The sequence below is a fragment of the Leucoraja erinacea genome, chromosome 18, assembly GCF_028641065.1.
Source record: "Leucoraja erinacea ecotype New England chromosome 18, Leri_hhj_1, whole genome shotgun sequence".
NCBI lineage: Eukaryota > Metazoa > Chordata > Chondrichthyes > Rajiformes > Rajidae > Leucoraja > Leucoraja erinaceus.
In genome coordinates, this window is record NC_073394.1 from 41,861,390 (window position 1) to 41,889,269 (window position 27,880).

The 27,880-nt window shown below is 50.6% G+C and overlaps 1 protein-coding gene across 1 annotated transcript in view; it reads left to right on the plus strand.

Annotated features, from left to right (window-relative positions):
- Positions 1 to 9,050: 9,050 nt before the first annotated feature.
- LOC129705969 (beta-adrenergic receptor kinase 1-like) overlaps positions 9,051 to 27,880 on the plus strand; it is a 36,553-nt gene continuing 17,723 nt past the window's right edge. Inside the window, exons 1-8 of the mRNA XM_055649944.1 lie at positions 9,051 to 9,306; positions 11,503 to 11,579; positions 13,530 to 13,604; positions 14,021 to 14,122; positions 17,759 to 17,833; positions 18,021 to 18,082; positions 18,225 to 18,276; positions 20,887 to 20,978. Coding sequence (XP_055505919.1) covers positions 14,120 to 14,122; positions 17,759 to 17,833; positions 18,021 to 18,082; positions 18,225 to 18,276; positions 20,887 to 20,978 — 284 coding nt within the window. The 5' untranslated portion in view covers positions 9,051 to 9,306; positions 11,503 to 11,579; positions 13,530 to 13,604; positions 14,021 to 14,119. The remainder of the gene's footprint in view (positions 9,307 to 11,502; positions 11,580 to 13,529; positions 13,605 to 14,020; positions 14,123 to 17,758; positions 17,834 to 18,020; positions 18,083 to 18,224; positions 18,277 to 20,886; positions 20,979 to 27,880) is intronic.

Below are 27,880 nucleotides of genomic sequence, written 5' to 3' on the forward strand. Positions count from 1 at the left end.
TAAACATTCATAACTTTTGTGCTATTTCACTGATTGGAACAAAACTTATTTGATTTGCAGCAGAGAAGCAGAGAAGAATGGCAAGTAAGGTGGCGGAAAATCGTAGCGTTATGGGGGATTGTTTTTGCGCAAATTTAAAAACAACGGCAACTGAAAGAGAACAAGATGAGAGTTTTAGTAATAAGGTCGGTGGGTCGGTAGGTAGGTAGGTAGGTAGGTAGGTAGGTAGGTAGGTAGGTATTGACATTACGAAGAGCGTGTCCTTTGGTTTGGCTGGAGCTAACAAATTCTTTACTGTGTCATAAACATCAGGACCCATCTTAGTGAGAAAAATTGCTCTTTTCCTAACTTGAGTTGCTTCATTCAAATGTCTTGATTCTGCATCAAAAGCTTCTACTACAGTGATGTTATTTGCAGCAAAAGACATCTCTAAACGTTCGATGTACGCACTGAATGCTTCCCGGCTTTGCTGGAACTCACCCAATCTTCCAATAATTCCACTGGGCACTGCCAGTTTAGATTTTTTTTATCACTCACAGCATTCAAACATTGTGAACAGATTTTCAGCTTTCCGTGACACCAAAGGTTACACAACCTTCTCCTTGTCTCTGTAGAATTTCTTATCTACATAAACAATTAAAGCTGTGGAATCCACGATCCCATCCTCGTCACCAATTTGTGATATCTTCAGCTCAGACACAGAATAACAAGTGACCAGACTGCTGACCGGAACTTCACTGCACAGCTTCACTGTGGTTTATTCAATCTTTTACAATCCTCCAGCCACAGGTGGCGCTATTACACCTAGAAACCTGTATGTCTTTGGAATGTGGGAGGAAACCAGAGCACCCGGAGAAAACCCACGCGGTCACGGGGAGAACGTACAAACGTCTACAGACGGCACCTGTAGTCAGGATTGAACCCGGGTCTTTGACGCTATAAGACAGCATCTCTACCGCTGTGTCGTCCTAATATCTGATAACTAGCAAGACAGCTCTCCAGCGCTCCTTGTTGTCCAGTACATGGAAAGCTTTTGATTGCCCAGACATTCAGAACCAATCAAATATAAATTGTACAAAACATTTTTAAATATATACTAATTCCTTGATGTATGAAAGCTCACTACAAATTCTCACTGAAATGTCTTTGGCTCTTTGGGTTGCAAGCCTTCAATATGCCATGTTACTTTCGTTATATCAAATGGCATTTATAAAATACACTGTACCAAAATGGTAACAAGCATTTCACTATGGATTGCAGCACTCCATTGTGTTGTCAAAGGGATTACTCTGCTCTGTAAGTAACTGTGAATCATTACCCTGCATATTGTAGACACAAAATGCTGGAGTAACTCAGCGGGACAGGCAGCATCTCTGGAGAGAATGAATCAGCGACATTTCGGGTCGAGACCCTTCTTCAGACTGATGTCAGGGGAGTGGGTGAGACAGAGATAGTATGTAGTCGTAGACAATAAGACTGGTGGAAGAACTGGGAAGGGGAAGGGGATGGAGAAGGAGGGAAATCAAGGGCTATTTGAACTTAGAGAAGTCAATGTTCATAGCGCTGGGGCATTAGCTACTCAAGCGACATATAAGGTGCTGTTCCTCCAATTTGTTCTCAGCCTCATTCTGACAAACGTTTTTCCTTCCATTATTTATTATGTAAAGGTATATGTGTGTTATGATTGTGTTTATTGTTTGTTTGGTTGTTTGGTTGTTTGTCTTTTGCACAAAAGTCCGCGAGCATTGCCACTTTCATTTCACTGCACATCTCGTACAGTTATTGTACAGCTTCAATTTTAACTCTTTAGCTTGAATTGGAAAAAAAGAAAGGAGAAAAAGCAAGAAAGAGAAAAAGTGAGTTGCAAAGATGGGACCCCTGGACTAACAAAGTAGTGTTAGCCAAAGACGGAATAAAAGAAAGAAAGAAGAGAGGAATAGAAAAAAAATAAAAGGACAAAAAGAAAAAAAAAGAAAAAAGCGGTGATATACCTGCCTCACATCCCTCGCCACCCAACTCACCCAACCCGTAATTACATTTAAACCCAAGGTTGTGTGCCATGCTATCCTAGTAATTAATCAATGAATGGTGTCCATGTCTTTGAAAAATGATCCGGTTTTTCTGCCAAGGCAAGTCCAATATTTTCAAGATGTAGCATCTCGGACATGTTTATAATAGAAACATAGAAACATAGAAAATAGGTGCAGTAGGCCATTCGAGCCAGCACCGCCATTCAATATGATCATGGCTGATCATCCAACTCTGTATCCTGTACCTGCCCTCTCCATACTCCCTGATCCCTTTAGCCACAAGGCCACATCTAACTCCCTCTTAAATATAGCCAATGAACTGTGTCCTCAACTACCTTCTGTGGCAGAGAATTCCACAGATTCACCACTCTCTGTGTGGGGAAAAAATGCTTTTCTCATCTCGGTCCTAAAAGATTTCCCCTTTATCCTTAAAGTGTGACCCCTTGTTCTGGACTTCCCCAACATCGGGAACAATCTTCCTGCATCTAACCATTTGCTTTCTTCACTGCCTGCTGCACCTGCACGCCTACTTTCAATGACTGGTGTGCCATGACACCCAGGTCTCGTTGCATCTCCCCTTTTCCCAATCGGCCACCATTTAGATAATAGTCTACTTTCCTGTTTTTGCCACCAAAATGGATAACCTCACATTTATCCACATTATACTGCATCTGCCATGCATTTGCCCACTCACCCAGCCTATCCAAGTCACCTTGCAGTCTCCTAGCATCCTCCTCACAGCTAACACTGCCCCCCAGCTTCGTGTCATCCACAAACGTGGAGATATTGCCTTCAATTCCCTCATCCAAATCATTAATATATATTGTAAATAGCTGGGGTCCCAGCACTGAGCCTTGCGGTACCCCACTAGTCACTGCCTGCCATTGTGAAAAGGACCCGTTTACTCCAACTCTTTGCTTCCTGTTTGCCAGCCAGTTCTCTATCCACATCAATGCTGAACCCTCAATACCGTGTGCTTTAAGTTTGTATACTAATCTCTTATGTGGGACCTTGTCGAAAGCCTTCTGAAACTCCAGATATAACACATCCACTGGTTCTCCCTTATCCATTCTACTAGTTACATCCTTGAAAAATTCTATAAGATTCGTCATGGTTCATAAATCCATGCTGACTTTGTCCAATCATTTCACCACTTTCCAAATGTGCTGCTATCCCATCTTTAATAACTGATTCTAGCAGTTTCCCCACTACCGATGTTAGACTAACTGGTCTGTAATTTCCCGTTTTTTCTCTCCCTCCCTTTTAAAAAAGTGGGGCTACATTAGCTACCCTCCAATCCTCAGGAACTACTCCAGAATCTAAAGAGTTTTGAAAAATTATCACTAATGCATCCACTATTTCTGCGGCTACTTCCTTAAGTACTCTGGGATGCAGCCTATCTGGCCCTGGGGATTTATCGGCTTTTCATCCATTCAATTCACCTAACACCACTTCCCAGCTAACCTGGATTTCACTCAGTTCCTCCATCTCATTTGAACCCCGGTCCCCTGCTATTTCCGGCAGATTATTTATGTCTTCCTTAGTGAAGACAGAACCACAGTAGTTATTCAATTGGTCCGCCATATCCTTGTTCCCCATGATCAATTCACCTGTTTCTGACTGCTAGGGACCTACATTTGTTTTAACTAATCTTTTTGTCTTCACATATCTATAAAAACTTTTGCAGTCAGTTTTAATGTTCCCTGCCAGTTTTCTTTCATAATCTATTTTCCCTTTCCTAATTAATCCCTTTGTCCTCCTCTGCTGGTCTCTGAATTTCTCCCACTTTCGACAATAAAAATATATTTGTGAATGTTAGTGTAGGATCCACTGAATCCCAGGACAGAAAGCAAAGAACAACCGATACTGCTAACCCACCATTCTACATCCGGGTCCCTCAGGTCTGCGGACTTGGAGCTACTGACTATCCCGTGGTCCAGGCATAAGCTCAGGGTCGACCGTGCTTTGCGGTTGCAGCACTTAGACTGTGGAACAGCATCCCTCATCCCATCAGAACTGCCCCCTCCATCAACTCCTTTAAGTCTTGACAAAACTTATTTCTACTCACAAGCGTTTCTAGAGGTCCTCTGAGGGAGCGCTGTATGTATGTATTTATGTATGTATTGTTGATCTATGTACCACTGTATGTAGCATGTTAGTACCTGCACTAATGTAAAGCACTTTGGTCAACGAGAGTTGTTTTTAAATGTGCTTTAGAAATAAAATTGACTTGACTTGACTCTCTCTCCCTCTCTCATTCCCCCCCTCTCCTGCCGTCCTCTCCTCTCCTCTACCTTCCTCCCCTCTCCTCGCCTCCCGTCCCATCCCATCTCATCTCCTCTCCTCTCCCCGTTCTCCACTCTACTCTCCTCCCCTCTGCTATCCTCACCCTCTCCCGCTCCCCTCCTGCCCTCCTCTCCTCCCCTCCCCACTTCCATCCTCTCGTCGCTTCTCATCCTCTCTGCTCCTATCCTCTCCTTCCCTCTGCTCACCATTCCACTCCTCTCCTCTTCTCTCCCCCTCTACTCTCATCTTTGCCTCTCCTCTCCTCCCCTCCTCTCCGCTTCCCTGTTCTCCTCTCTTCTCCTATCTCTCTCTCCTCCTCTCTCCACTCCTCTCCTTCCCAATACTCTCATCTACTCCCCTCTCCTCACTTCTCCCCTCCCCTCAAATACAGCTACAAAGATAACTGTAATCTGGTGGTGAGAGATTGTCATCTTTCCTATCCTCTCCTCTCTTTCCCTCTTCACTCCCCACCTCTCCTCTCCTCACACCTCTCCCTTATCCACTCATCTCCTCTCCCCTCACATCTCCCATCCTATCCTGCCCTCTCATGCCCTCTCCTTTCCCCTCCTCTCCTCTCTCCTCCCCTACTTTCCGCACCTCTCCTCTCCCATCTCACCTCCTCTCTTCTTCTCTCTCTCCTCTCTTCGCCTCCCCCTTCTTTCTCCTCTCTGTTACTTTGCTCTCCGCCCTCTCCTCTGCCGCTCTCCTCTCCCCTCCCATCCTCTCTTCTCCTCACCTTTACATTCTTCTCCTCTCTCCCCTCCTCCCCTATCCTCAACTCTTCTCCCTTCTCCTATCCTCAACCCTTCTCCCTTCTCCGATACTATCCCCTCTCCTTTACACACCTCTCCCCTCCCTCCTCTCCTCCCCCCTCTCCTCTCCTCTCCCCTCCTCCCCCCCTCCTCTCCCTCCTCCCCCCCTCCCTCTCTCTCCTCCCACAGGGCGCTTGAACCTTCTCTCTCTCTCTCTCTCTCTCTCTCCCTCTAGGTTAAGACCCTCTCAGTCTCGCCAACAAAAAACTCAAACTGATGACCAAGTAAAACGTAAAAATCCCTGAAAAACTCGCTCAATAAATACAGCGTCGCCTCTCAAAGTCATATCTGTCTGTGTAGCTCCCTCCCCTCCGACCTCCCCTCTCCCTCTCCCCCATCTCTCTAACCCCCTCCCCCATCTCTCTAACCCCCTCCCCCATCTCTCTAACCCCCTCCCCATCTCTCTAAACCTCCCCCCCCTCGCTCTCTCTACCCCCCCCATGCCTCTCTAACCCCCTCCCCATCTCTCTACCCCCTCCCCCCTCTCTAACCCCCTCCCCATCTCTCTAACCCCCTCCCCCATCTCTCTATCCCCCCCCCATCTCTCTAACCCCCCCCCCATCTCTCTAACCCCCTCCCCCATCTCTCTACCCCCTCCCCATCTCTCTAACCCCCTCCCCATCTCTCTACCCCCCCCCCATCTCTCTAACCCCCTCCCCCATCTCTCTAACCCCCTCCCCCATCTCTCTAACCTCCCCCCATCTCTCTACCCCCCCCCCATCTCTCTAACCCCCTCCCCATCTCTCTAACCCCCTCCCCCATCTCTCTACCCCCTCCCCCATCTCTCTAACCCCCTCCGTCGTCTCTCTAACCCCCTCCCCCATCTCTCTAACCCCCCCCCCATCTCTCTAACCCCCCCCCCCTCTCTCTAACCCCCCCCCCTCCCCCTCTCTCTAACCCCCCTCCCCATCTCTCTACCCCCTCCCCCATCTCTCTCTCTATCCCCTCCCCCATCTCTCTAACCCCCTCCCCCCCTCTCTCTAACCCCCTCCCCATCTCTCTAACCCCCTCCCCATCTCTCTAACCAGTGAAGATCGGATGCTGGGGGTTTATTTCTGTGATTTCTCGCCCCCCTCTCTATGGGGGGCAGTTGGGGGAGTTTCCCCCTCGTCCCTCGTGCCCGACCTCTCTAATCCTCCCCTCCTCGCCCTCTCTCTCTGTCAGGAGCTTAGGGCCCAGCCTGTTCACTCTCGCCTCACCCTCTCTCTGTGTCTCTCTGTGCAGGGGGCTGGGAGACCCCCAGGGAGAGAGGGGGGAGAGAGTTAGAGGGCAGAGAGTTAGAGGGGAGAGAGAGAGAGGGGGGGAGAGAGAGAGAGAGAGAGAATGGGGAAGGAGGGGGGAGAGTTAGGGGGGAGAGAGACAATAGACAATAGGTGCAGGAGGAGGCCCTTCGGCCCTTCGAGCCAGCACCGCCATTCAATATGATCACAGCTGATCATCCCCAATCAGTACCCCGTTCCTGCCTTCTCCCCATTTCCCCTGACTCCGCTATATTTAAGAGCCCTATCTAGCTCTCCCTTGAAAGCATCCAGAGAACCTGCCTCCACTGCCCTCTGATGCAGAGAATTCCACAGGGGGGAGAGACAGAGGGATGAATCTATAGAGGGACATCCTGTATCTATGAGTTTAGTATGGAGATACAGCACAAGGAAACAGGCCCTTGGTTCACACTAGCATGCTGCAGGAAGGATGTCGCTAAGCTGGGAAGGGCTGTTGCCAGGACTCGAAGGGCCTGGTTCTTTGCAATATTTTTAACTCTTTAACCCCCACTCTTCTCTCTCCGTCTCTCTCTCCCCCTTTCTCTACCCCCACTCTCTCTCCCTCCTCCCCCCTCTCTTTCCCTCTCTCTCTCCTTTCTCCTCCCTCCGCCTCTCTCTCCCCCTCTTCCCCCTCTCTCTCTCTCCTTTCTCCTCCCCCCTCTCTCCCTCTCTCTCCCCCCCTCTCTCTGTCAACCTGTTACATCACAAAGACATGGGGGGTGGGGTTGGGGGGAGTGGGGAGGGGTAGAGGATTACCACCTGATTTTGTTTGGGATCTACTGGAACAGTGGATCTGTGGAGATCGAGGGGAGCGTGAGAGAACGTGGGAGAGGACGGGACAGGGAGCGAGGATCTGAGAGATCACGGGATCAAGTGACCACAGGGGGGAGGGATCGAAGGGATCTGAGGGAGATCATCCGGGAGATCACGGGATTGGCCGATCTCCAGGACCAGGGGGTTGAGTGATCTGGAGGAGGAATCGGGAAATTCCTGGGTTTGGGAAACGGAGGAAGAAACCGCGGGAAAATAATTTGGGGGTTTGGGGAAGAAGGGGTTCAGTAGAACTTTTGAGGTTCGGAGATACAACAAAGAGAAGATTTGGGGGTTGAAGGAGACGTGGGGGGCGCGCAGAGGGGATTCGGGTGATCAGGGGAACTTGGGGTTCAAAGGGGTTGAGGGAGACTCAGGGAATTTCAGGGTCTTGGGTAAGAGGGGGTTTTTAATTCTTGGGTTTAGGGATCTGGGGGACGTGGGGTCGGGTTCAGTGGATTTCAGGGTTCGGGGATTTGTGGGTCCGGGACAAGTCGGGGAATTTCGGGAAACTTCATGGTTTAAAGGATTTGGGGGGGGTTCGGGGGGAAGGGGGGGTTGAAGGAGAGTATATCTGGGAAAGGAGGACTTCTTGAGGTTCGGCTGAACATTTTCGGGGTTCGGGGATCTTCAGGAGAGCTTGGGGTTCAGGGGAAGTTTGGGGGGGGCAGGGGGTCTCGGAGTTCAGGAGAACGGGGTGCAGGGGGATCTTGGGGTTCAGCAGAAGTCTGGGTTCAGTAGTCGGGAAAGAGGAAATTGGGGTTCTGTGCATCTTGATGGTTCAGGAAAACCTGGGGGTCAGGAATAAATCTGAGGGTTCGGGGATCTGAAGAGGGGATCCTGGGGTTTGGGTGAAGTTGAGGTTCAGAGGAAGTAGGGGGTCAGATCTGGGGGTTCGGAGGATCTCGCCGCTCAGGGGATTTGGAGAGTCGGTGTTCTACTGAAGAGGGAAATCTCGGGGTTCAGGGGAACTCTCGGGGTGCAGAGGGTCTATCGGTTAAGGGGTCTCAGCTTCAGAGGTCAGGGAAAGAGATATTTGGGGGTTCGGTGGATATTGAGGTTTTGGGGGTCAATCACCCGAGAAAGAGATCTTGGGGGTTCAGGAGATTTGAGATCAGGAGAAGTTGGTGGTGGAGAATATCGGGGTTCAGAGGAACTGTGTTCAGGGTGATATCGGGGTTCAGCAGAAGTTGGGGTTCACGGGGGTCTTGGAAAGGGGCGAAGAGAGCGAAAGGGTTCAGTGGATCTGAGGTTTCGAGGTCTCGGGAAGAGGAGATCGGGGTTGAAGGGGAATTCTCGGGGTTCGGGGTACCTGGGGCAGAGATCTCGGGGTGCAGCGGGGAGTTGAGGTTCAGGGAATTTGCAAGTTCGCTGATCGGGAAACTCGGGGAAATTTGGGGAGCGGGAAGGTTCGAGGATTTCAGGAAGAGGGGGTTCAAGGGGAATCTCCGGGTTCAGGAGAGGAGATTCTGGGGTTCGGGAGACGGGGAGCGGACGGGGTTTTGCGGAGCAGAGGTTTAGGTGATCAGAACGGGGATCAGGGGAGACCTGGGGGTTCTGGAAGGTGACAAAGAAATCTCTGGGTTCAGGGTCTGGGACAGTGACCTTGGGGTTAAGGGGAAATATCAGGGTTCAGAGAGTCTCGGGGTTTTGAGATCTCGGGGTTCAGGGGTTTCTGAGGATCTGGGGGTTCAGGAGGTGGGGAGGGAGATTCTGTGGAGCAGGGATATTGGGGTTCAGTAAATTTGGGTGTTTCAGCGGGGGTGGGTGGGAAAAGAGGACATTTTGGGGATTGTAAAACGGGGTTCGGGGGATCAGAGGAAGAGATCTGGAGGTTCAGAGGAAATCTCGGATTTCGGGGACCAAGGAAAGAGGAAATCTCAGGGTTCGGGGCGTCTGAGGACGAGGGGGTTCAGTAGATCTGGGGTTCGGTGGATCTGGGGGTTCAGGAGAAGTTAGGGTGCAGGCGACCCAGGGGTTCAGAGATCTCCGAGTTCAGGCCTCTGGGAGGACAGGGGAGAGAGGGGTTGGGATCGATCGAGAATCCAGTACAATGGCGACGACAACAAGAGTTGAGACAACGGAACTACGGCGATTACCCCCACCCAGGTACGATCACAGAGAGGGAGAGAGAGAGAGAGGAGAGAGAGAGAGAGAGAGAGAGAGAGGGGAGAGAGAGAGACGGGGAGAGAGAGAGAGAGAGAGAAACAGAGAGAGAAAGAGAATGGGAGAGAGGGAGGGAGAGAGAGAGAGAGAGAGAGAGAGAGAGTGGGAGGGAGAGAGAGAGAGATAGAGAAAAGGGAGAAGGAGAGAGAGAGAGACCTCTGCATCCTCTGCATCCTCTCCATGTGGCTGAAACCCTCTAATCCAGGCAGCGTTCTGGTAAAGGGGGAAGTATTGACTGATGAGGCTGTGACCTCTTGTCCTGGACTCTCCCACTAGTGGAAACATCCTCTCCACATCAACTCTATCCAAGCCTTTCATTATACAACACATTTGAATGAGGTACCCGCTCATCCTTCAAAACTCCAGCGAGTACAGGCCCAGCGCCGACAAACGCTGATATGTGAACCCACTCATTCCTGGGATGATTCTGGTCAACCTCCTCTGGACCCTGTCCAGAGCCAGCACATCCTTCCTCCGATATGGGGCCCTCAAACTGCTGACAATACTCCAAATGCGGTCTTACAAGCTGGAAGGGTTCAGAGAAGATTTACGAGGATGTTGCCGGGACTCGAGGGGCCTGGGCTACAGGGAGAGGTTGGGGCAGGGGCTGGGACTCTATTCCTTGGAGCGCAGGAGGATGGGGGGCGATCTTATAGAGGTGTACAAAATCACCAGGGGAATAGATCGGGTAGACAGACGCACAGAGTCTCTTGCCCAGAGTAGGGGAATCGAGGACCAGAGGACATGGGTTTAAGGTGAGAGGGGAGAAAGATTGAATAGGAACCTGAGGGGCAACATTTCCAACTTTTATGGAACAAGCTGCCGAAGAGGTAGTTGAGGCTGGGCTATCACAACGTTTAAGGGGATCTGGACAGGGTAGAGGGGCTGGAGGGGAGGCGACACAAAATACGGAGTTGAGTGGGTCAGACATGCATTGTGGAGACGTGGAGGTACAAAGTGCTGGACTCAGTGGACATGCATTTGGAGCGAAAGAATATGAGGTCTAAACCCTTCTTCAACTGAGTGTTAGGGAAGAGGGAGATACAGAGATAAGGAGTAGGAAAGAACTTCAGATGCTGGTTTAAATCGAAGGTGGACACAAAATGCTGGAGTAACTCAGCGGGATGGGCAGCATCTCTGGAGAGAAGGAATGGGTGACGTTTAGGGCCGAGACCCTAGAAACATATACAATTATAAAAGGACTGGACAAGCTCGATGCAGGAAAAATTGGTCCCGATGTTGGGCGAGTCCAGAACCAGGAGCCACAGTCTTAGAATAAAGGGGAGGCCATTTAAGACTGAGGTGAGGAAAAACTTTTTCACCCAGAGTGTTGTGAATTTGTGGAATTCCCTGCCACAGTGGGCAGTGGAGGCCAAATCACTGGATGGATTTAAGAGAGAGTTAGATAGAGCTCTCGGGGCTAGTGGAGTCAAGGGATATGGGGTGAAGGCAGGCACGGGTTAGTGATAGGGGACGATCAGCCATGATCACAATGAATGGCGGTGCTGGCTCGAAGGGCCGAATGGCCTCCTCCTGCACCTATTTTCTATGTTTCTGTTTCAGTCTGATGATAGTCCATGCGTAGGCCAGTGTGAGAATGGGAGGGGGCGTTAAAGTGTTTGCATTGGGGACATCAGGCAGGTTGGAGCGGGCTGAGCGGACTTCTGCCCGTCTCTGGTTTAAACCAGGATCTGCACTTCCTGTCTACACACACTAACTTGCGGAATAATGAAAGGCTTGGGCAGGATGGAGTGGATGTGGTGAGGATGTTGCCACTGGTGAGAGAGTCGAGGACCAGAGGGCACAGCCTCAACATTTAAAGGGTGCTCTTTTAGAAAGGAGGTGAGGAGGAACTTCTTCAGTCAGAGGGTGGTGAATCTATAGAACCCGTTGCCACAGACGGCTGTGGAGGCCGTCAGTGGATATTTTTAATGCCGAGATAGACAGATTCTTGATTTGAAAGGGTGCCAGGGGTGTTGGGGAGAAGGCAGGGTTAGGAGGGAGATCAGCCATGATTGAATGGGAGTAGCCTCGATGGGCCGAATGGCCAAATTCTACTCCTATAACTTGCACCTTACCGTACACGGTCTTTCCCCCCTTGTCAACCACCCCTCTCTCCCCCCTCTCTATTTCCCACAGTATCATCAGTATAATGAGAAGACTTCTCTCAGACACTGCACAGCTGAATTATCAAAGCATCTTTAACCATGCTATTGGTAAGTCATCCCTCACCCCCCCCCTTCCCTCACTCTCCCCCTCCCTCCCCCCTCTCCCCCCCCTCCCCCCCCCTCCCCTTCTCTCTCCCCTCTCTCTCTCTCCCCTCCTTCTCTCTCCCCCTCTCTCTCTCCCCCTCTCTCTCTCTCTTCTCTCCTTCCCCTCTCTCTCCTCCCCTCTCTCCCCCTCTCTCCCCTCTCTCTCTCTCTCTCTCTCCCCCCCTCTCTCCCACTCTCTCTCCCTCCCTCTCCCTCTCCATGGCTGTCCGAACGGGGGGGGGGGGGTGCGGGGTGCAACTGCACCCCCCTTTTTCCCCCCAGAGTAAGAAAATGTTTTACTCTGAATTTTGTTTTTAATCGGAGAACAATTTGCGTTTCCACTTTGTGTGAAATTGCCCGAAGTTCCGGCTCCGGCCGCTGGGGGAGAAACAAATGCGCCCACCCGCGCCTGCGCTGTTGGGGAAGCGACGCAAAATGGCGCCGTCTATCCGCGCGTGCGCAGTGGGCCCGGTTCAGACCGCCATTTTGGCTTCACCCATTGAGCGCGATGCCCCGAGTCTATTCCAGGTAAGTAGTGGAAGGGGGCGGTGGGTGCGGTGCGGTGCGGTGCGGTGCCTGCCCGGTCCAGCACATCCATCCGCGGCGTCGGAGCCTCGTCATCGGCCAGCCTGGCGATCAGGAGATCTTCCACCCGTCGCCGGGCAGGAGCGGCTGTGGAGACGCCACTGTGGCAGGGCCCGCTGCCCTCGCATTCCCCCACTGCCGGGGCCCAAACCCCTCTCTAGACACGCCTGGTAGTTGGGGGCTATGCGTCAGTAGATGGGGTAGTTATGGAGTAATTGGAGCAAATTAATAACATTCATATATTGACAAGGGGGGTAGTTAGCGCGCGTGTGTGTGGGGGGGTAGTTAGTGTGTGGGGGTGGTAATTTGGATGACGCCCCCCCCCCCCCCCCCCCCGCAACCACACATTGGGGGAACAGACCCAACGGGTCCGCACTTGGTCTAGTTCTCCTTAATTCTACCACAACCAATGAAGAAGCTGCTAAAGCTATTGCCAACCTCTCAGATGCTCAGAAGCTGTACCTCATACAGAATCACTTTAAACTGGGTCCAACATACAAATATTGTGCCTTGTATAAGAATGGATGCTGACGAAGATTTAACCCTGACTAGTTACGAGCAAACCCCTGGCTTGTAGAAAACGATCATGTGGATGCCGTCTTTTGCCGACTTTGTGCCTTGTTTGTGAACAACAGGAAATCATTTGTCGTCAAGTCAAAGTGAGTCTAGTCTATTTGTCACAAACACATGCAAGATGTGCAGTAAAATGAAAGTGGCAATGCCTGTGGATTGTGTAAATGAACGGAACAGATTCTCCTGAATTATATTGCCATTTACCACCACCTCTACTAATGCAAGGGCATTTGTTGGCCTTGCCCTGTAAACCCACCCTGGTTCCGCAAATCCTGTCATGCCACCCCCTTTTTGAAAAGCTTCGTACGGGCCAGCTCTCTCTCCCTCTATCCCTCTCACTCCCTCTCTCTCCCTCCCCTCTCACCCCCTCTCCCTTCTCTCTCTCCCCTCTCTCTCTCTCCTTCCTCGCTCTCTCCCACTCTCACACATCTCTTCCCCTTTCCCTCCCCTCTCCTGCGGCGTCTCTTTCCCCCTCTCCCTCTCTTTCTCCTCCCTCTCTCTCCCCATCTCTCCCTGCCCTCTCTCCCTTCTTCCCATCTCTGCCCCCTCTCCCCCATCGCCCCATCACTCTCTCTCTGACCCCCTCTCTCTGTCCTCCCCCCCTCCCCTCTCTCCCACCCGTTCTCACTCCCACTCCCTCCCCCCACTCACCCCCTCTCTCTTCTCCACCTCTCTCTCTCTCCCCTCTCTTTCCCCTCATTTAATCCACTGTACGCTGTAAATAATGCCCCCCCCCCCCCCCCTCTCTCACGCCAGGTTACCTTTTAATGAAGGATTTTTTGTGAAGAATCCAGGCCGGCATTTTTAAATGACTTCAAATTCTATGAAAAGGTGAGAGATGAAATCCCTCCTATCCTCTCCCCCCTCCCATCCTCTCCACGTCCCTCATCTGACCCTCTCCCCACCTTCCGCAGTGCTCCCCCTCTCCTCTCTCCCTGCCACTGTGCGACACTCCCTCCTTCTCCCCTCCCCTCCCCTTCCCTCCCCTCCCCTCCTCTCCCCCCCTCCCCTTCCCTCCCCACCCCTTCCCCCTTCCCTCCCCTCCCCCTCCCCCCCCCTCCCTCCCCATCCCCCCCCTCCCCTTCCCTCCCCTCCACCCCTCCCCTTCCATCCCCTTCCCTCCCTCTCCTCCCTCCCCTCCCCTTCCATCCCCTTCCTTCCCCTCCCATCCCTCCCCTTCCACTCCCCTCCCCTCCTGCCGTGCAACGCTCCTTCTCTCCCCTCCCCTCATTAACTCTGCTCACCAGATACGTGCCTACGAGTCAACAGCCGAAGATTCTGTTCGGACAGAACGAGGGAAAGAGATTTATCTACAATTTATCCTCCGTCCTCTCATCCGCTCTACAATGGTACAAAACCTCGCACTGTAACACAATGTAACCCTTGTAGATGTGGCCCTTGTGGCTAAGGGGATCAGGGGGTATGGAGAGAAGGCAGGTACGAGATACTGAGTTGGATGATCAGCCATGATCATATTGAATGGCGGTGCAGGCTCGAAGGGCCGAATGGCCTACTCCTGCACCTAATTTCTATGTTTCTATGTCTATGTAACACAATATAACACACAGTGCAACACAGTGTAACACAATGTATCCCAGTCTAACTGTGATGGCACTTTCAGGGAACCGTTTACCTTGAGCTGGGGAAGCGAGGGAGTGGGATCAGAAAGGAACCCAGGTTCCCTGAAGGTTGTGGAGGCTTTGGATGCCCCAGTAGGGAACTCAGCACTTTGGGAATATTGGCCACAGATTGTGATGGCTTGTAGTTACAGCAGCGCACCACTGGGTAGGAGTGTCTGCCACACATTAGGAGTTGAGTTGGGTTGGGTCGGTTGGGTTGGCTTCGGTTTGACTTAGACTAGTTGAGCGCTGAGCTGGAGATAGTTTAGTTGACTTTAGTTGAGAGAGGAGAGAGGCAGGAAGGAGCAGGAAGTTTGGTTTAGTTTAGTTTAGCGAGAGGGGAGAGAGAAATAGAAACATAGAAACATAGAATGTCGGTGCAGGAGTAGGCCATTCGCACCTTCGAGTCAGCAACGCCATTCAATATGATCGTGGATGATCATCCAAAATTAGTACCCCGTTCCTGCTTTCTCCCCATATCCCTTAATTCCATTAGCCCGAAGAGATATATCTAACGATATAGAAACATAGACATAGAAACATAGAAAATAGGTGCAGGAGTAGGCCATTCGGCCCTTCGAGCCTGCACCGCCATTCAATATGATCATGGCTGATCATCCAACTCAGTATCCTGTACCTGCCTTCTCTCCATACCCCCTGATCCCTTTAGCCACAAGGCCACATCTAACTCCCTCTTAAATATAGTCAATGAACTGGCCTCAACTACCCTCTGTGGCAGAGAGTTCCAGAGATTCACCACTCTCTGTGTGAAAAAAGTTCTTCTCATCTCGGTTTTAAAGGATTCCCCCTTATCCTTAAGCTGTGACCCCTTGCCCTGGACTTCCCTAACATCGGGAACAATCTTCCTGCATCTAGCCTGGTCAACCCTTTAAGAGTTTTGTAAGTTTCTATAAGATCCCCTCTCAATCTCCTAAATTCTAGAGAGTATAAACCAAGTCTATCCAGTCTTTCTTCATAAGACAGTCCTGACATCCCAGGAATCAGTCTGGTGAACCTTCTCTGCACTCCCTCTATGGCAATAATGTCCTTCCTCAGATTTGGAGACCAAAACTGTACGCAATACTCCAGGTGTGGTCTCACCAAGACCCTGTACAACTGCAGTAGAACCTCCCTGCTCCTATACTCAAATCCTTTTGCAATGAAAGCTAACATACCATTCGCTTTCTTTACTGCCTGCTGCACCTGCATGCCTACCTTCAATGACTGGTGTACCATGACACCCAGGTCTCGCTGTATCTCCCCCTTTCCCAAACGGCCACCATTTAGATAATAGTCTGCTTTCCCGTTTTTGCCACTAAAATGGATAACCTCACATTTATTATGTGTAGCTGGGACTTGTTGGCCAGTGTGGATAAGTTGGGCCGAAAGGCCTGTTTCCACACTAGGACAATTACTCAATCTAAATGGTTGCAGCTTTGGAAGTAGATTAAACAACTTTCCACACAAAACGTGACATACGGTGGGACCTTGACGACGGAGATGGCGGGAGAGTTGGTGGCAAAAACAAGGGGGCAGATTATTATCTCAATGGGGTTAGGTTAGGTAAGGGGGAGGTGCAGCGAGACCTGGATGTCCTTGTACACCGGTCACTGAAAGTTGGCTTACAGGTACAGCAGGCAGTGAAGAAAGCTAATGGAATATTGGCCTTCATAACAAGAGCATTTTAGTACAGGAGTAAAGAGGTTCTTCTGCAGTTGTATAGGGCTCTGGTGAGACCACATCTGGAGTATTGTGTGCAGTTTTGGTCTCCTAATTTGAGGAAAGCCATCCTTGTGATTGAGGCAGTGCAGCGTAGGTTCACGAGATTGATCCCTGGGATGGCGGGACTGTCGTATGAGGAAAGATTGAAAAGACTAGGCTTGTCTTCACTGGAGTTTAGAAGGATGACGGGGTATCTTATAGAAACATATAAAATTATAAAAGGACTGGACAAGCTAGATGCAGAAAAAATGTTCCCAATGTTGGGCGAGTCCAGAACCAGGGGCCACAGTCTTAGAATAAAGGGGAGGCCATTTAAGACTGAGGTGAGAAAAAACTTTTTCACCCAGAGTTGTGAATTTGTGGAATTCCCTGCCACAGAGGGCAGTGCAGGCCAAGTCACTGGATGGATTTAAGAGACAGTTAGATCGACCTCTAGGGGCTGGTGGAGTTAAGAGATATGGGGAGAAGGCAAGCACGGGTTATTGATTGGGGACGATCAGCCATGATTGCAATGAATGCTGGCTCGAAGGGCCGAATGGCCTCCTCCTCCACCTATTTTCTATTTCTATGAGAGGCAGCGACCCAGTCATATTGACCCAACAGTGAGAAGTCCACTTGAAGAGCCGCCACCTGCAGGGCCACGGAAGGTGGAGACATATTTTGAAACGACGGATCGAATATCCTCCGCTGGTGATGTACACTTCCTTAAGTCGAATAAGCCAAGACCCTGTAAAACTGCAGTAGAACCTCCCTGCTCCTATACTCAAATCCTTTTGCTATGAATGCTAACATACCATTTGCTTTCTTCACTGACTGCTGCACCTGCATGCCTACTTTTAATGACTGGTGTACCATGACACCCAGGTCTCGTTGCATCTCCCCCTTTCCTAATCGGCAGAGAATTCCACAGACTCACCACTCTCTGTGAGAAAAAGTGTTTCCTCGTCTCCGTTCTAAATGACTTACCCCTTATTCTTAAACTGTGTGTGGCCCCTGGTTCTGGACTCCCCCAACATCGGGAACATGTTTCCTGCCTGTAGCGTGTCCAATCCCTTAACAATCTTAGAATGTTCAATGAGATCACCTCTCATCCTTCTGAACTACAGAGTGTACAAGCCCAGCCGCTCCATTCTCTCAGCATATGACAGTCGTGCCATCCCGGGAATTAACCTTGTAAACCTACGCTGCACTCCCTCAATAGCAAGAATGTCCTTCCTCAAAACTGCACACAATACTCCAGGCGTGGTCTCACTAGGGCTCTGTACAACTGCAGAAGGACCTCTTTGCTCCTGTATTCTATGCTATGCATCGCGATAAAATGCTATCTACGGCATGTCTACAGACAATGTTGGTGGGAAGTGTTGGGGACTTGCTTTAGGGGGTGGAGGGGGTGGGGGGGGGGGGGAGGGGGGGGGGGAGGGGGGGAGCAGTGAGGGAGTGCGGGAGAGAGATGGATGGAGTGAGGTGGGGAGGGGGGATAGTTTTGTTTAGTTTGGAGATACAGCGTGGAAGCAGGCCCTTCGGCCCACCGAGTCCGTGCCGGCCAGCGATCGCCCCCAACACGAACACTATCCAACACACGTTGGGATCATTTAAAATTTACAGAGCCCAATTAACCAACAAACGTGTATTTATTCCTAACAGATAATACATCAGAAGTCATTAAACGCTGTACAGTTTCACCTGAATAAAAACCAGTTCCCTCCGACACTCTTTCAGGTAAATTCCTCCCTCTCTCTCTCTCCCCCTCTCTCTCCCCCCTCTCTCTCTCCTCTCTCTCTTTCTAAACTCTCTCTCTCCCCCCCCCCTCTCTCTCTCCCCTCTCTCTCCCCCCCCTCTCTCTCTCTCCCCCCCCCCTCTACACCCCCCTCGCTCCCCCTCACTTCTCAACCTCTGATCCCCACAGCCAATGAAGATAGACATTCGGGCAAAATTCGAGCGGGAGATGTTTCCGGAATTTCTGCTGAGGTGAGAGATCGTGCGGGGGGAGTGGGGAGGGAGGGGAGAGAGAGGGGAGAGAGGGGAGGAGAGGGAGGGACGTAGAGGGGAGGGGGCGAGGAAATGGAGAGAGGGATACCTGGTGTGACTTTCCCCTCTCTCTCCCCCACAGTCGACAATTCACACGATTCTGTCAATGGATCAACTTACAGATGGATTACCAGGTCTGTCGACCCTCGATCCTCCCTCCCGCCTCACCTCAATCCTTCCTGTATACCCCATTAATCTTTCCCCCCTCTCCCCCCCCTCTCCTCTCCCTCTATCTGCTCTCCCCACCTCTCCATCCCTCTCCCTCTCTCTCTCTCTCCTCTCTCTCTCTCTCTCCCCTTCCTTCCCTCTCTCCCCCTCTCTCTCCCCCCTCTCTCTCTCTCTCTCTCTCTCTCTCTCTCCCCCTCCCTCTCTCTCCCCCTCTCTCCCTCCCCCTCTCTCCTCTCCCCCTCTCCCTCTCTCTCCTCCCCCTCAATCTCTATTTCTCTCATCTCTCTCCCCTCTCTCTACCTCTCTGTCTCTTTCACCCCCTCTCTCTCCCCCTCTTTCTCTCTCCCACTTTCTTCCCCCCCCCCCCTCCCCCCCCCTCCCCCTCTCCCCCCCCCCTCCCCCTCTCTTCCCCCGTCTCCTCCCCCTCTCTCTCTCTCTCCCCATAACTGAACTGTGCATGTGTTTCCAAACCAGAAACCTTGGTTCAATGGAAACATAAAACAGAAGATCAGGAAAAGGCAGGAAGCTTTTAAGTCAGGAGATCAAAGGGAGTACAAGAAAGCCTGGTATGAGCTACAGAAGTCCATCAGAGCTGCCAAGAGGGCTTATTCCCAAAAACTTGAAAGCTTTTACCTAAGTAACAACACACGCAGTATGTGGCAGGGAATCCAAGCAGTCACAAACTACAAGAAAACAGTACCAACCACAGACCCCCAGGATGTCACCCTCCCAGACAGCCTTAATACCTTCTACACCAGGTTTGACAGACTGAACACAGACACCCCCTCAAAAGCCCCCTGCAACCCCACGGACACTGTCTTTCAGGTGACACCCACACAGGTCCTGAAAGCTCTGAGGCAGGTGAACCCCCACAAGGCTGTGGGACCAGATGGCGTCCCTCCTAAAGTTCTGAAGGCCTGTGCAGAACAACTCACTGGAGTGTATGTAGACATCTTCAATCTGTCTTTAAACCAAGCAGTGGTCCCCCGTATTATTAAATTTTCCACCATTGTACCAGTTCCCAAAAAAACAAACCCATCCACCCTGAATGACTTCAGGCCAGTGGCACTCACGCCAGTTGCCATGAAGTGTGTAGAAAAACTGGTTCTCACACATATCAATCACATGGTCCCGGGCACAATCGACCCCCTCCAGTTCGCCTACCGCCCCAACCGCTCAGTGGACGACGCAGTGGCCATTGCTCTACAACACATCCTGCAACACCTGGACAGCAGAGGAACATACGTCAGAACGCTGTTCCTGGATTATAGTTTGGCCTTTAACACCATTCGTCCGGGCAGGCTGACTGAGAAGCTGACAGACCTCGGCGTCCCGACTCCCACCTGTAACTGGATCTTGGATTTCCTGACTGAAAGACCACAGGTGGTGAGGATGGGGAGGAGGGTGTCTGCAGAGCTCACCGTCAGCACAGGATCGCCACAAGGCTGCTGTCTCAGTCCCAAACTTTTCACCCTGTACACACACAACTGTGTCTCCACCCAGGAAAATACCATCATTATTAAGTATGCGGATGATACCACCATCCTGGGCCTCATCAAGGGAGGGGACGAGTCGGGCTACAGGAGTCTGGTGAACGACATTCTTGCCTATGGTGAGGTGAACGACCTAAGCCTCAACACAGACAAGACAAGAGAAATAATAACGGACTTCAGGAAAAATCCACCCCCCCTGCAGCCCCTCATCATCAAGGGGACTGTGGTGGAGAGGGCTGACAGTTACAGATACCTGGGATTACAAGTAACATCAGACCTGAACTGGACTTTGAACACTTCTGCCACAGTGAAAAAAGCACAGCAGAGACTGTACTTCATCAGGTTGCTCAGAAAAGCTGGTCTGCACTGTCGCCCTCTCACCCAGGTCTACAAAGGACTGATAGAGAGCATCCTCACCACAGGCATCATGGTGTGGTATGGAAACACCACACAGACAGAGAGGAAAGCTCTGCAAAGAGTCATAAAGACTGCAGAGAGGATTATCAGAACGGAGCTCCCCTCCATGGACACAATCTATACACAGCGCTGTCAAAAAAGAGCAGAGAGAATCATCAGAGACACACTACATCCAGCTCACTCCCTGCTCAAACACAAAAACTGCACATACAACCTCAGCCACTGACGAGCGGACAGCATCGTCACAAACAGAACACGCTTTTTTAAGAGCTTCTTCCCTGCCACAGTGAGACTCTTGGCCAAAACAAAATGAACTCATGTCCTGACCTACCTCATAGCACATCATATTATATTATATTATATTGTCTCCTGGGCCTGTGCAATTTACAATGCAATCGACACTTTTTATATAGGGTTTGTGTCATTTACAATGCTCTCACTTTCCCCTTTATATAGTGTTTTAGGCATTTTCTTTCTTTTTTAGTTCTAGAGAAGTATATGTTTTTTATAGATTATGTGTCTTCTGTGTGTCTTTTTAACTTGACTCGACTCTCTGAACAACCGCACAAGAGTTCCTATGTGTGTAAGCACAAATGGCAAATAAAGTTTTTGACCTTTTTGACCTTTTTTGACCCCCTCTGTCTCTTCCCGTTCTCTTCCTCTCAGCCCACGCTGAACGACTTCCACATCGAAGCTCTGATGGAGCAAGAATCCATCTCGGAATTCTACAAAGTGGAAAAAATAGACTCCAAGAAAAAGTGAAGTATTGATCTTTGGAAAGTTTTCCCCGCCCTCAAGTATTGTAGCATCACAGGTAGACAGATGGAACCAGGGGTGTGGTACATAGCTTTGGGTCGGGTCTGAGGAAGGGTCTCGACCCGAAACATCACCCATTCCTTCTCTCCAGAGACGCTGCCTGCCCTGCTGAGTTACTCCAGTGATTTGTGTCTATCTTGGGTGCAAACCAGCATCTGCAGTCCCTTCCTACACATAAAAGCCCTGTCCCACGGCAAGAGTTCATTCCAAGAGTTCTCCCGAGTTTGCCCTGATTCGAACTCGGAGATTTACGGTAATGCCACTCGTCGGTACTCGGGGCTCTTGTGGACATTTTTCATCATGTTGAAAAATCTTCACGAGTCTTCCCGTGCATTACCTGCCATTAGCGAGTCTTCCAGAGTACCTGCCGTTGGTGCTAAGAGACTTCCCCGAGCTCCGATGGCCCTGTCTCACGGTGCACGTCCACCCATCAGTGATCCCGAGTTTAAAACAAATCAAACTCGTGGTAATCACGTACAATTAACGTAGCGGGAACGTCGGAACTCGTAGCGCCAACAGCAGGTACTCGGGAAACTTGTTAAAACTCGTGAAAATCTTTCAACATGATGAGAGATTTCCACGAGTCAAATTTACTCTTGAAGTGAAAATTTTGAACTTTTAAAGCTCGTTCCGAGAACGTAGTGACCCGTGAGTTTACCGTAGTGACTCGTGTGTTTACCGTAGTAACCATATAACCATATAATAATTACAGCACGGAAACAGGCCATCTCGGCCCTACAAGTCCATGCCGAACAAATTTTTTTCCCCTTAGACCCACCTGCCTGCACTCGTACCATAACCCTCCATTCCCTTCTCATCCATATGCCTATCCAATTTATTTTTAAATGATACCAATGAACCTGCCTCCACCACTTCCACTGGAAGCACATTCCACACCGCTACCACTCTCTGCGTAAAGAAGTTCCCCCTCATATTACCCCTAAACTTCTGTCCCTTAATTCTGAAGTCATGTCCTCTTGTTTGAATCTTCCCTATTCTCAAAGGGAAAAGCTTGTCCACGTCAACTCTGTCTATCCCTCTCATCATTTTAAAGACCTCTATCAGGTCCCCCCTTAACCTTCTGCGCTCCAGAGAATAAAGACCTAACTTGTTCAACCTTTCTCTGTAACTTAGTTGTTGAAACCCAGGCAACATTCTAGTAAATCTCCTCTGTACTCTCTCTATTTTGTTGACCGTAGTGACTCGTGAGCTTTAAAAAAAAAAAATTCCCAATGGTGAAGAGGAGGGGGAGGGAGTACTGTTGGTTAAGGGGAAATGAGCCGCGTCTGCGCAGTTAGGGGCCATGGGTGAGTGGTGGAATGTTGCCTTGGGGGAACGGGTTGCGTTGGAGGGCCAGGCCTCCCGTGTGACAGGATCCAACTGGTCCCACTTGGTCTAGTGTATTTATAGAATCTATTGGGATTGTCCATGATGCTACCCGCCAGTGCTATCTCCGGGTCCCTTTTTACCCTTCTGATTTCCATTTTTAGTCTACTCCTTAGTTCCCGAAACTCCCCAATGGATGCAATTGGTCCCATGCCTATCACAAAGCACTCCCTCCACTGGGCTCAAGACACACCCCCTCAGTGCTGGGACCCCAGCTATTTACAATATATATTAATGATCTGGATGAGGGAATTGAATGCAACATCTCCAAGTTTGCGAATGACACTAAGCTGGGGGGCAGTGTTAGCTGTGAGGAGGATGCTAGGAGGCTGCAAGGTGACTTGGATAGGCTGGGTGAGTGGGCAAATGCAAGGCAGATCCAGTATAATGTGGATAAATGTGAGGTTATCCACTTTGGTGGCAAAAACAGGAAAGTAGGCTATTATTTAAATGGTGGCCGACTAGGAAAAGGGGATATGCAGCGAGACCTGGGTGTCATGGTACACCAGTCATTGAAAGTAGGCGTGCAGGTGCAGCAGGCAGTGAAGAAAGCCAATGGTTTGTTAGCATTCACAGCAAAAGGATTTGAGTATAGGAGCAGGGAGGTTCTACTGTAGTTGTACAGGGTCTTGGTGAGACCACACCTGGGATATTGCATACAGTTTTGGTCTCCAAACCTGAGGGAAGACATTCTTGCCATAGAGGGAGTACAGAGAAGGTTCACCAGACTGATTCCTGGGATGTCAGGACTTTCATATGAAGAAAGACTGGATAGACTCGGTTTGTACTCGCTAGAATTTAGAAGATTGAGGGGGATCTTATAGAAACTTACAAAATTCTTAAGGGGTTGGACAGGCTAGATGCAGGAAGATTGTTCCCGATGTTGGGGAAGTCCAGGACAAGGGGTCACAGTTTAAGGATAAGGGTGAAATCTTTTAGGACCGAGATGAGAAAATCATTTTTTACGCAGAGAGTGGTGAATCTCTGGAATTCTCTGCCACAGAAGGTAGTTGAGGCAAGTTCATTGGCTATATTTAAGATGGAGTTGAATGGCCCTTGTGGCTAAAGGGATTAGGGGGTATGGAGAGAAGGCAGGTACGGGATACTGAGTTGGATGATCAGCCATGATCATATTGAATGGCGGTGCAGGCTCGAAGGACCCAATGGCCTAGTCCTGCACCTATTTTCTATGTTTCTATGTTTCTCAGTGAGGCAGATGTGATCACTGCCTCCCCTGGTGCTTTTTCATTGCAGTTTTATGACGAGACCAGCGAGCCAAAATGTAATATATTTATACGTGAAATAAGTTACCTGGACTATGGAAGGCGAGGACATGTAATGAAGGGGTTTACACACATAACATTGGTGACATACATAGAGATAGTAACAGGCACCCGCTTATTGCCCGCGCACCATCCAGTTTCTGATGGGTTGCACAATCACAGGGGAGGCTCAGCTCGCCGCTGCCTCACCTCCCATTCTTAAACTGTGGCCCCTGGTTCTGGAACCTGTTTCCTCCCTCTAACAATCTTATATGTTTCAACAAGATATCCTCTCATCCTTCTAAACTCCAGAGTGTACAAGCTCAGCCGCTCCATTCTCTCAGCATATCACAGTCCCGCAATCCCGGGAATTAACCTTGTAAACCTACGCTGCACTCCCTCAAAAGCAAGAATGTCCTTCCTCAAATTAGGAGACCATAACTGCACATAATACTCACTAGGGCCCAATACAACTGGACCCTGGCACCAGGGAGGCTACACACCATCCTGGAGTCCTGCCTGCTGCCGCAGGATCTCCCATCTGCACCTCTGACGATGGAGTCTCCCACCACTACGGCTCTGTCTGACCTCTTGAGCCTCGGCACCAGGGCTGGAGTCACGGCTACCATAATCCTGTCGTGTCGGCAGCTCCCAAGAGGATGTAGGTACGGCCACCGGGGGCTCCTACACTCCACGTTTACTCCTCTTCCTAACAGTCACCCACCTTCGCTCTTCCTGTATCCTTGGTGTGACAACTTCACTGTCCAGGAAACTCTCGTTCCCCCGAATGGCCCCGAGGTCATTCAACTGCAGCTCCAGTTCCCCGACACGTTCATTCAGGAGCTGCGCCCGGACACAGTTTATGCAATGTGTTTAAGAAGGAACTGCAGATGCTGGAAAATCGAAGGTAGACAAAAATGCTGGAGAAACTCAGCGGGTGAGGCAGCATCTATAGAGCAAAGAAAATAGGCAACGTTTCGGGCTGAAACCCTTCTTCAGACTGATGGGCGGGAAGAAGAAAGGAAGAGGAGGAGCCCGAGGGCTGAGGGAGAGCTGAGAAGGGGAGGAGAAAGCAAGGCTCCCGGAAATTGGTGAATTCAATGTTTATGCCGCTAGGGTGCAGACTGCCCAAGCGGAATTTGAGGTGCTGCTCCTCCAATTTCCGGTGGTGCTCACTCTGGCCATGGAGGAGGCCCAGGACAGAAAGGTCGGATTGGGAATGGGAGTGGATGTTGAAGTGCTGAGCCACCGGGAGATCGGGTTGGTTATTGCGAACCGAGCGGAGGGTTCGGCGAAACGATCGCCAAACCTACGCTTGGTCTCACCGATGTAGATCAGCTGACACCTAGAGCAGCGAATGCAATAGATGAGGTTGGAGGAGGTGCAGGTGAACCTCTGTCACACCTGGAACGGCTGATTGGGTCCTTGGGTGTCGAGGGGGGAGGTAAAGCGACAAGTGTAGCATCTCTTGCGGTTGCAAGGGAAAGTGCCCGGGGAGGGGGTGGTACGGGTGGGAAGGGGAGAATTGACCTTCGAGTTACGGAGGGAGCGGTCTCTATGGAAAAGCAGACAGGGGGGCAGCAGTGTCCCTGACTCCCTATATCCTGCAGGAAACACACTGTACCAACTTACCTGACATTTCTCCAGTGGACAAAAGAATCACACATTTCAAATCGTGTAGCCTCCTCGCCGAAGACTCTTGAGCCAAAGACTCCCTCTCGCTGCTTCTGGCGGCTGTTTCTCTCCGACCGAGGACTGGTTTAATAATAATAATAATAATACATTTTATTTATGGGCGCCTTTCAAGAGTCTCAAGGACACCTTACAAAAATTTAGTAGGTAGAGGAAAAACATGTAAGGGGAATGAAATAAATAGTAGAGACATGACTAGTACACAAAGTAAAGACATAATTCAATTCAAACACAATATGAGGCAATTAATGCACAGATGAAAAGGGAGGGGGACGTGGGGCTAAGGATAGGCAGAGGTGAAGATATGGGTCTTGAGGCGGGACTGGAAGATGGTGAGGGACACGGAATTGTGGATCAGTTGGGGGAGGGAGTTCCAGAGCCTGGGAGCTGCCCTGGAGAAGGCTCTGTCCCCAAAACTGCGGAGGTTGGACGTGGATGGAGAGGAGACCGGCTGATGTGGATCTGAGGGACCGTGAGGGTTGGTAGGGGGAGAGGAGGTCAGTGAAATATGGGGGGGGGGGGGGGCAGATGTTGGAGGGCTTTGTAGGTGAGGATCAGGATTTTGTAGGTGATCCGGTGGGAGATGGGAATCCAGTGAAGTTGTTTGAGGACTGGAGTGATGTGATGCCAGGATTTGGTGTGGGTGATGAGTCGGGCGGCTGCGTTCTGGACCAATTGGAGTCGGTTGATGTAGGTGGAGCTGATGCCAAGGAGAAGTGAGTTGCAATAGTCCAGTTGGGAGGAGATGAAGGCATGGATGAGGATTTGAGCAGCGGGAGGTGTGAGGTTGCGGAGATGAAAGAAGGAGGTTTTAATGATATGGCGGATGTGAGGCTCAAGGGAGAGGGTGGAATCAAAGATCACGCCAAGGTTGTGGGCCTGGGGAGATGGGGAGACAGTGGTGCCGTCGATGGTGAGAGTGGGGTTATTGATTTTGCTGAGTGTGGCTTTGGAACCTATGAGGAGGAATTCTGTCTTATCGCTGTTGAGTTTGAGGAAGTTATGTTGCATCCAGGTTTTTATAGCTGACAAGAGGGGGGGGGGTTGTGTGGGGATTTGGTGCCGAGGTAGCTGGGTGTCATCGGCGTAACAGTGGAAGCCCAGGTTGAAGTGGCGGAGTATCTGACCAAGGGGGAGGATGTAGATGATGAAGAGGAGGGGGCCGAGTACGGAGCCTTGGGGAACGCCTTGAGTGACTGTGGCTGTAGCAGAGGTGTGGTTATGGAGAGAGATGAAGTGGGATCTGTTGGAAAGGTAGGAACGGAGCCAGCTGAGTGCAGAGCCTTCAATGCCGAGGTCTTTGAGTCTGGTGAGCAGGATGTTATGGTTCACTGTATCGAAGGCTGCGCTCAGGTCGAGGAGGATGAGGATGTTGAGGGAACCAGTGTCAGCAGAGGTGAGGAGGTTGTTGAGGACTTTGAGGAGAGCAGTTTCTGTGCTATGGAGGGGGCGAAAGCCAGATTGGAGGGTTTCAAGTAGGTTATACGCAAGGAGGGGGGAATGAAGTTGTGACGCAACGATACGCTCCAGGGTTTTTGAAAGAAAGGGGAGGTTTGAGATTGGGCGGTAGTTAATGAGAGAGGAGGGATCAAGACCAGGTTTCTTTAAGATTGGTGTGACAGCAGCAGTTTTGAAAGCGGAGGGGACAATTCCTTGGGACAATGAGGAGTTGAAGAGATTAGTGAGGTTGGGGCAGAGAACGGGGAGGCAGGACTTCAGCAGGGGAGTGGGGAGAGGGTCGAGGGAGCAGGTAGTGGGTTTGGAAGAGCTGATGAGTTTGGAGATTTCAGTAGGGGTGACCAGGTCAAACTGGGAGAGGAAGCAGTGTGGAGGAGGGGTTTAAGGAGGTCAGTGGAGATGTTGAAAGGAGGAGGGGCCTTGGTAGGTGGTCGGAGTAGATGCTGGGGTATACGAAGTCAGGGGTACAGGGGATAAAGATTGATAGATGGTGCTGCTTTTATCAGCGAAAAAAAAGAATAGAAAAGAGGGAAGATACAGAATAATCAGGAAATAGCAAAGGGGACGGAGGGACCAGAGTGGAGGAATGAGTTGCAGAGATCCGGAGTAGAGGTAGGGAGAGTGGTGGCTCGAGGCTTGTGGAGGTTACCCACTGTGGAGAAGAGTGTTATGTGGTTTAGGCAGGGTTCGGTGAATATGGAGGAGAGGTAGGCAGATTTTGCAGCAATGAGGGCATCTTTGTAGTCAGTGAGGTGGAGTTTGTAAGCTTCAAGGTGGACTGTGAGAGATGATTTATTTGTGAGTCGTTCAAGTCAGCGACCAGTCTGTTTCAGTATACGAAGTGCAGGTGTGTACCAGGGTGAAGATGTGTTGAAAGTTACGGTTCTTGTTTTGAGGGGGGCCATAGTGTTAAGGGAGGTAGACAAGGTGGAATTGAGATGGTTTGTGAGATCATCAGGTGAGATATGGGTTGAGTCCAGGGGGAGAGTGGTGGAGAGGAGGTCAGAGAGATGGTGGGGATCAATGGATTTTAGATTACGGAAGGT